Genomic DNA, 8,738 nt, shown 5'->3' with positions numbered 1-8,738 from the left:
AAGTACTTTCACACTACAGGTGATTGCATGTAGTACTCTGCTGAGAGCCTCTGACAAAGGGACCTCAGAGACTCTAATTGAGCAGATACTGAAGGACAGCCTTGCCAAATGCAGCATTGCTCCTTCAGAAAGCTGTATCAAGAGCATAACACTTAATGAAGATATGGAGGTCGGGGTAGCAGTACTCTGCAGACCATGTTGGAACTGCTGCACAAAGGCACCTGTTGCTTGGGCTTTAGTTGAGCAGGCACTGGCAGGATGCAGTAGGTCTACGTTCACAATTTAATAGCATTCCTTAACACAATATGCATCATGAGACTTTGAGTCTCTGAGGGCATTAGCAGTCCCTTTGATCTTTCTATTCTAGACAGGGAGAAACTAAGCGGTCTCCACTCAAGGGAATTGGTCTTTGGGGAAAAATAGCACTATTCTAACATTCAAGCTGTACAGGGTTACTTCTGCAGAAGCAGCATGCAGTTTATGGAGAAAAAAAGAACAGGCTAATTGAGTCCCTTGAACATACTGAAGATCAAAGTCACAAAGGACAAGAATTTCAGGTACATCCCAAAAGTCATGGGATTGACACTGAAAATGCAAGCAAAGTTAGTCAATATTACCTTGATAGTTCTTAACGCACTAGGCCAAAGACTGACCATCCAAAAATCCATTCCCCTGCCAGTACCTGCAATTTCTAGGTACAGTGTTAGGATTCACAGTGCCTGGAGTACTTCCAGGCCTTACAGGATATACGCTGTGACATGACAGGCTACTGAACCATCCTGGCCCTCTGGGACACATTCAGTGGAAAAGTCAATAGAGAGGAGAGGGGAAAAAAAAAAAAAAAAAAGAAAAGAATCTTTGTTTTACCCTCTGTCCCAGCTGAAGACAGTGCATCTGTCTTTTCTGGGTAGTGAGAAGGGTCAAATAGCACAAGGTCTGTGTTCACAGGCTAAGTCCAAGTTAATATGTGAACTCCAGAACATTAATTAGTACAAAGTAGGCTTGTGCTCTCCTTGTACTTGTCTCTGACAACTATGTTCAGGTATTCATAGGCAATGCCTTCATTCTGTCCTTCATCAAAAACATTTTAATTTAGCAATTTTCTAGTCATATTTTATAATCAGACAGATAATACTAAAAATTAACTTTAAGCATTAATCTGAAAATACTGTGGAGAAAATATCTTGAGTTTCCAGAAAACTAGCAAATCCAAGCAGTATTCACACATTTCATCTAAGCTGCTCTACACTTCAAACAACTGGAGAAAAAAAATGACTGAGAGCTGTTGTAATTCTATAAGAATGTAAAGAATACACTGCTGAAGGTAGCAATGGTTTTAACATTTTATTGAACTGGTGGTGCTTTATGTGCTGTTTTTAGTGAATCAATGAAAAATTATTTTTGTACCTCAAGTATCTTTTTTAATTATTTGTTTATTCACTCTATAATCAAATTGCATGCTAGCAATTTTGTTCAGTCCCTTAGGAAACTGATTTTATAATTATGTTTTCTGAAACTATTTTACATCAGAGTAAATACATACACAAAGTACAATGTGAAAGTGAATTGAGGATGTTAATATATGCCTAGTGCAGTGCCATATAAAGATAGTCCTTAATAGAGTCAGCTTAGGTATTGTAACCAATGTATGTTAGTATTTCCAGGTCTATTTACTCTGCATTAAGCACTAATTCAGCTCTGTTATTTTCCGTATAAATATCTTTATACAGCATTGCACTGTACAGTGCAGACATGTTCCATAAGAAAAATATATTTGCTAATGGCAAATATGGCTCTAAAAGATGGATCAATAAAAAGCACTCTGGCCATCAGAACCTTCATTCTTCAATCAATAATTTGACTGATCTTCAACTCCATTTTCTTTCAGAAATCTGATTATGTCTCCCCACATGAAAAAATCCTTAGAAACATACCTCGCAAATATCAGTATTGAATTTTACTTGAAAAAGCATTGCCAAACTTGCCCTCAAATATTTCAAACTTGTTGATCCCAGACTAGTGATGACACAAAACCACAGAATTGTCAATTACTTGAGAAGTTTTGACACAGTTAGAGTGGGAACTGTAATTTCTTTAAAAATTGGCATGTAGTTTGGATTTGGTTGGCTTGGACCTTGGTCCAAAGTCTCAATGATAGTCTGCTTCATATCTCTGCTGGCATCTCCTCTCACTGTGAGCAAAGCTGCAATATGGTCATCCCTGCCAAAGGAGAATGGTAAAACTCGCTTTAGTAAGAAACTTTGTAGCAGTAATATTTTGTCAGAAACATCACTTTTAGTTCACAATCCTTCCACTCAGTTTCAGTGTGTACTTCTAATGCTTCTAGTATTCCAATACTTCTAGTATTAGAGTACTTTTAATACCTCGAGTACTTATCTCTGGTCACTCAGAACTAGCTTTTCCAGCTCAATATAAAACACCATTGTGACTGCTCTTAGGACTCATATATTTTATACTTCCAGAACACAAGAGTAGAAGTATTTTTATTATTCCTTTGCTGTGCCACAGAGTACTTAAGTACATGCACATGCTAGTTCAGAACAGATATATTTTCTATTAGCATCACATATCATAAGAAAATGATTACATTCTAAAATATGAATAATATGAAAATATTTACATATAGCTACTTTGTAGTCTCAGGCTAATTTTAAAACAAATATATATATGTATTTAACTTTGAGAAGAGAATTACCTGATATCTGGGTATTTACTGACTAAAGTTGAAACTTCCAGATAGAGTAGTGAAGGATCAGTTAGTTTGATAACTTCTGCAATGGCTTCAATAATGCCACAGAGTCCTTCAGTGTCTTCTCCAGATCCCTGCAAGATGAAAAGTAAAAAAACAAACAAATGAACAAAAAAAACCCCCAAACAACCCCAAAAGCAGCCCCTGCCCAAATCTATAAACAATCCTTTAATTAGTGTTTTGTCTTACAGTGCCATTTAATTCCCAAAACAGCTTAATTTTCTGACATTAAGAAAACAAAATAGTTGTGAGTTGTCACCATTAAGCCTCTTCCCTCTTCTGCTTCAAATTATTTACCCAGTTTGGCCCGCATTTTTATTTCAGCTAAGTTGGATCTTCAATAAAGACATTATTTATTTAACTGACAATTACAACTTTAGTTGAACAGACCTGACCAATATATTCTCTTTTCTTAGGTACATGCATAGTATAGCTTTTGTTTACTCTGTAAGAGCTGTAACAGGTCAGATGAAAGATCTGCCTAGCCCAGTACACATATGACTGACAGTATCAGTATATGATGACTAACAGCAAATGCCTAGAAAGAGAACATAAAAACAGAGCAGAAATGTAGGAATACTTCTTCAAAAGACTCTTGCAGCTTCCACCGATTTGCAGCCTGGAAAATCCATGAGCTAGAGGTGTAATCGTTTGTAGTTTATAGGCTGCAGTGGACTTCTCTTCCCTGAATTTGTCCAATTGCTTTTTGAACCCTTGTAAATTTCTGGCATCTATAATCCTCTCTAGTTCAAACTCCCAGTTACACATTGTGGAAAGAACCATATATTTTTTTTTGAATTGCCACTGGCTAATTTCATTTGATGCCTATTTGGTCACCATCTCTCTGATAAAAGAACTCAATCATCATTCACTGTCTCCATGCTGCTCATGCCATATGAGATCTCTGCCACATTTCCTTCTCTCACAGTCACCTTTATCTGACTGAAGGATTTTAATGTACTTATCTGTTCCTCACGCGAGCTTTTAATCATTGTCACCTTACTGCACACAAGATGCATATGTATTACAGATTTCTATAGGGGCATAATGTTTACTATTTTGGTTTTTATTCCTTTCTTGACATTGTCTGCTTTTTTGAGTGGTGTGAGGCATTAGGCTGACATTTTTGAATTCTATGATCTTATTCTTGAGTGGTAACAGTCAACTCAGACCTCATCATTTCTGTGAAGTTAGAACTGTAATTTGATGCATGTTCATCTGCTGTTTCACTGCTGCTTCATTAGACCTTCTTAAGTTTTTCATCTCGCTCTTGTACCCTGCCAGCTCAGGAACCATGCAACTTAGATAACTTATGAGCATCACAGGATCCATCAAAAAATCCTTTTCAGACTTCACTGGTGATCTCCCTCCAATGTGAAACTGATCCTTCTACCCTTCACTTTCAATCTTTCAATCAGTTACACATGTGAGGATATTCCCTCTGATTCCACAGCTATGTAAATTCTTTTGTAAAGATTTTGGTGCAGTAACCTGTTAAAAGCCTCAAAGAACTCCATGTAGACAATCAGCTGGTTCTTCCTTATCTGCAGACTTACCCTCACAATATCAGTAAGAAAAGTTGCATCTTACAAACAACATGTCATATTTATCCACATGTCCATGCATTCTAGCCTTTATTTTAGCTTTTACTAATTTGCCAGCATAAACATTAGGGCTTACTGATGTTCCTGAAACTTTATGTAAAAGCTAGCCCTGCATTAGCTTCCTTCCAGTCATATGGCTACCAAGGCAGCTTTCAACAACAGATCAGCTAAACTGTAATGTCTAAATAAATATTCTGGATATTCTCTGAACTATTTTAGCACTCCCAGTTCCACATCACCTGGTCCTGGCAATCTGATACTGTACATTTTGTCTATTTATTCCATAATCTCTTCTATCAATGCCTTAATCTGAAACAGTTCTTACGAAGAATCTTGCATAATGAAGGATTCGGATATGGGAGCTGCCCCAACATCTTCCACAGGGAACAGACATGAAAACCCCCCACCCCAGTTTTTCTGGCTCTGTCTTTCTCTGCACTCTTCCTTTTTTTGATTCATACTGGCTTCCCTGCTCCTTATGTAGTTTAAAAAAAAAAAAAAAAAAGAAAAAGAAAAACAAAAGAAAAACAAAACCAGATTTATTATAATTTTAAGCATATTTTGTAAGTTGCTTCTCAACCCCCTTTTTTGTGTCTGCCTTTTCATATTTCTGTTTTGCTTTAAATGAGGTCAACGTACTTGTTTTATGAATCTAAATGATACATACTACCTGATATTTAGCTAATAAATGTGTGTAATGTAATATCCCCCTCTCCTCCAGCCAGGAAAAAACAAACAAACAAAAAAACCAATTATTTTTCCCCCCACCAAATAATTGCTTTTTTCTTTCACTTATTGCTAAGCATTCAGGGTGCCTCTCTATGAGGCCACTAGAGGGAACTGCAGACAGTTGTATGAACACATAGCAGTAGAAACACAGGTGCTTAGAAACTTCAACAATGGGTATCTGTGTGTTCAGAAACTGTATCCATATTTCCATGCCCTCAGCTGGGCGCCCTTGGTATTCACAAATCACCCAACATGTTGGAGACCTCTAACTCTACCAGCTTTCCCCGAGCAATAAACACTTGTGTTTTAATCTAAATTATCAGGTTAATCAGCATTACCTGAAGCAAATACTTACAGCTGCAAGTTTCTTAAACAGAAATCTAAACTGTTCTGCTTCTTTGATCATTCTTTCTGCACCCTCTTTTCTTTCTTCTGCATTCTTGAAAGATATACGTTTTAGCATGATTGCTCTGATGTATTCTACAACCACTCTCCGATGGGCCTCAACAGTCATTGTCTGAAAGAAAAAAAAAGAAAAAAAATGGTAGTGGATTATGCCAGCGATGCTTACAAATGTAACCATTATATTTAGTCTTTGAGGAATTAGTAGGCTTTGAAATGTGTCATTTATACTTCATCATCAGTACACAGTTTTTGTTACAATACCAGTGAATGATTTTAGTTTTCTAAGAAAAGCTATACTTCCTCCTAGAGGACATTGTAAGCAATACATTTCAAAGATCAGCATAACTCCAAGATAATGCTATAGAATTTATGGGTGGCTTTTTCATTTCCATTAGCATCATGAAAATCTAATCTGTCCTTCCTTAATGAAAAGAATGTGCCAAGTACCAGAAAGAGATAAACAACAAAAACAAGATATTTCTGATAACATATCTGAATTATTTTGGAAGAGCACAAGCATATCTAAAGACTACTATAAAAGAACGATTGTGAAATAATTAAGATGATCTGGCTTTGCTTGGCCTTGAAGCCTTGCTTTTCATATCTAGTCAAGGAATGACCAGCCATCACAAAGGCCTTTACTGGAGGACTCCAGTTCATTGCATAAAGCATTCCGACTTGGCCTGCACTATCTGTGCTCTGGGTCAAGTCTGGCTGAGAAACCTGGAGAGTGTGGACTGACAGAACTTGCAGAGCCAGTAGCACTCACTTTCTCAGATTTTCCATTTGACTGCTTTGCTGTTCTCAGCTTCTCTTTTTATAGGGAATAGCTACTGGTGTCTAAGCATCTGGCATTGGTGCAAAACTAATGCTGAGGTTTGAAAAAACTATTAGGTGCTTCTTCAACTCTAATGTGAGGGGAGTCCCTAAATCCCCCAAGACTTCAGTTATTTTTTCCTAAGCATGGTGGCAAAGTTACGCACAATTAAGAGAAAGCCTACAAAATAGGCTGTCACAAACCTTTTATAGTATTTTTAATAGTATATGACAAGCTTTATTTTCAATCAACATATGCTTCCAGCTTCAGTCAAAATTTTGGTGGGGAGTGAGGGAGGAGTAAGAGAAAACAACAAATTATGAAGTACTGCAAGTCACAGCCCTCAGCCAGAACGTAGAAAATGTGAATTTAAGTCCTGCTCTCACGATAGAGCAGAAACACAACTTACTTCAGTTTATAGGTTGTTCAGGGCTGCTTTCTCAACCTTTTCAGTGAAGCTCTTGCATTTTAAAAACTGGATTTTCAAAACAGGAATATTTTCAGGAATATTTTAAAATAAATTAAAGAAAGACCCACAACAACCAAAATCAGGAAAGTGTGTCCCATCCAGGTCAGAAACATGTTATCTTGTGTTAGAAGTTTTTTTGTGCTGGGCGAAAATGCAATAAAAGTTATGACGAATGCCAAAAAATGTGTTCATCATCTTCCTCCTGATAAGATGGCAGTAAGCACTAAATGAAACACATATGATCTTAGAGATTTATATTAATGATAGAAAAAAACCTGTGCCAAGCACTTTTACCTCACAGGAACAAAACTGTCCTGGGAAAGAAAGGTGTTCCATACCATAGTTATGGACTATTCTGGGACTGACTTAACTTTTTTGGTATACTTTTTTTGGACCGAATATACCTGTAATTCACATACATACTAAGACCTCTAGGATTTGCAAATACTGAAGAGGTTAAGAGTTCATCAGAAGAACTTGGAGTAGTCCCTTCTAGCTCTTTCAAAGTTAAGGTAAGAAAGAAGGAATAAATGTATGATTTTCAGAGCATGTCTTTCAGATGCTTCTGACTTGATAAGAGTTTGTTCAGAGACCGCCCCCAAATCCTGATCATCTTAAATTCAGGTATTTCATAAGTCTTAGGAAATCATTTAAGACAGCTTTTAGCTATCTTAACTATACAAAACTGAATTTAATTCAACAAAGGATAAAAACAACCATAATAATAATAAAAGATTAACAGATCATAGAAATCCAGAAATCGTTTGACAGAACAAAGGAAAAAATTAAAAAGACCAAACCTGTCATATTATGCTGCTGTAATGGCTCTTTAAACATGAGTATGCATTTACCAAACCTTATGGTGCCAGTTTAACTATGCCTTATTGTACATATGACAATTAGAAATTGCAAAATGTGCATTAAAAAAATATAATAATAATTACAGGCCAGCAGTACTAGTTTCAGAAGAGCAAATTTTATCTATCTGCAAACTTCTGAGGAGAAGCAGAAAAATACAAGTTGGTAAGAATACAATCTAATAATATACCAATACATTTTCTTGACTAAATCCTGCAACTCTGATCTTTCTTTGAAAATTTTATATGTAGCTGATCAAAACAGATGAGGAATGCAAGTTTTAGACTTTTGCAGTATGCTCAATATGAACATTTTTTCATTTCCAGCAAATGAATCGATTCAAAATTCTGATTTCTATATTCCAATTCTGAATTCTGTAAAATATTCAGAGATTCCAAAATAACATGATATTCAGAATACATTTTCCAAGTAGCATAAAATGTTTTCCACCTACCTTTTTATAGGGTGCTTTTATTTTTGCAAAGTCATTGAAATAATCCTCTACAGTGACACAAATAGTTCCCACAGCATTAGATCCCATCAGCCACTTCTTTGTCATCAGCTCATTGAGATGTGGCTGAGAAGATAACAATGAAAATTGATCAGGACACTTTTTTTTTTTTTTTTGGACACTTCATCCTATCTTAGCGCAACTACAAAAAAAATAGCAGACAATTTTAAATGCCATACATTTCTGAACTACACTCCTTCAAAAGAAATACACAGTTAGTGTAGAAAAATCTTATTACACATTCCAACAGATCTGATTGGTTGTCAGAATGACAGCTGCCATAGAGTACTGCGCTAATACACACACTGACTGTATATACAGAGCAGCTGCACTAATCTGAGAGTTTGTTTTATATGAGCTCTCAAAAATACTTTAGTTCTCTATTTAAATATCTCATGCTAAATAAAAATTTAAGGTTCAAGGACAAAAATTAGCATAAGGTCTGATGTGTACTGGTTTAAACACAAGGCACCTTTAAACCATTGAAATACTGAAACTTCATGCTCTCTCTCTTGAGCTGCTACTAGCTATTCAGTTTTTCCTCTTTGGGATGATCCCAGAAACTTCCTATGCCT

At 36.1% G+C, this 8,738-nt stretch overlaps 1 protein-coding gene across 4 annotated transcripts in view; it reads right to left on the bottom strand.

Annotated features, from left to right (window-relative positions):
• Positions 1–1,331: 1,331 nt before the first annotated feature.
• EXOC3 (exocyst complex component 3) overlaps positions 1,332–8,738 on the bottom strand; it is a 28,590-nt gene continuing 21,183 nt past the window's right edge. For all 4 annotated transcript variants that reach the window (XM_064506766.1, XM_026110267.2, XM_026110265.2 and 1 more), the window contains exons 10-13: positions 8,107–8,229; positions 5,459–5,620; positions 2,717–2,844; positions 1,332–2,220 (exon numbers count right to left, since the gene is read on the bottom strand). In XM_064506766.1, coding sequence (XP_064362836.1) covers positions 2,049–2,220; positions 2,717–2,844; positions 5,459–5,620; positions 8,107–8,229 — 585 coding nt within the window. In that variant the 3' untranslated portion in view covers positions 1,332–2,048. The remainder of the gene's footprint in view (positions 2,221–2,716; positions 2,845–5,458; positions 5,621–8,106; positions 8,230–8,738) is intronic.

This window comes from Dromaius novaehollandiae, chromosome 2 (assembly GCF_036370855.1).
Source record: "Dromaius novaehollandiae isolate bDroNov1 chromosome 2, bDroNov1.hap1, whole genome shotgun sequence".
NCBI lineage: Eukaryota > Metazoa > Chordata > Aves > Casuariiformes > Dromaiidae > Dromaius > Dromaius novaehollandiae.
Note: the sequence above shows the minus strand (reverse complement) of the source record. Positions and strands in the feature narration are given on the sequence as shown.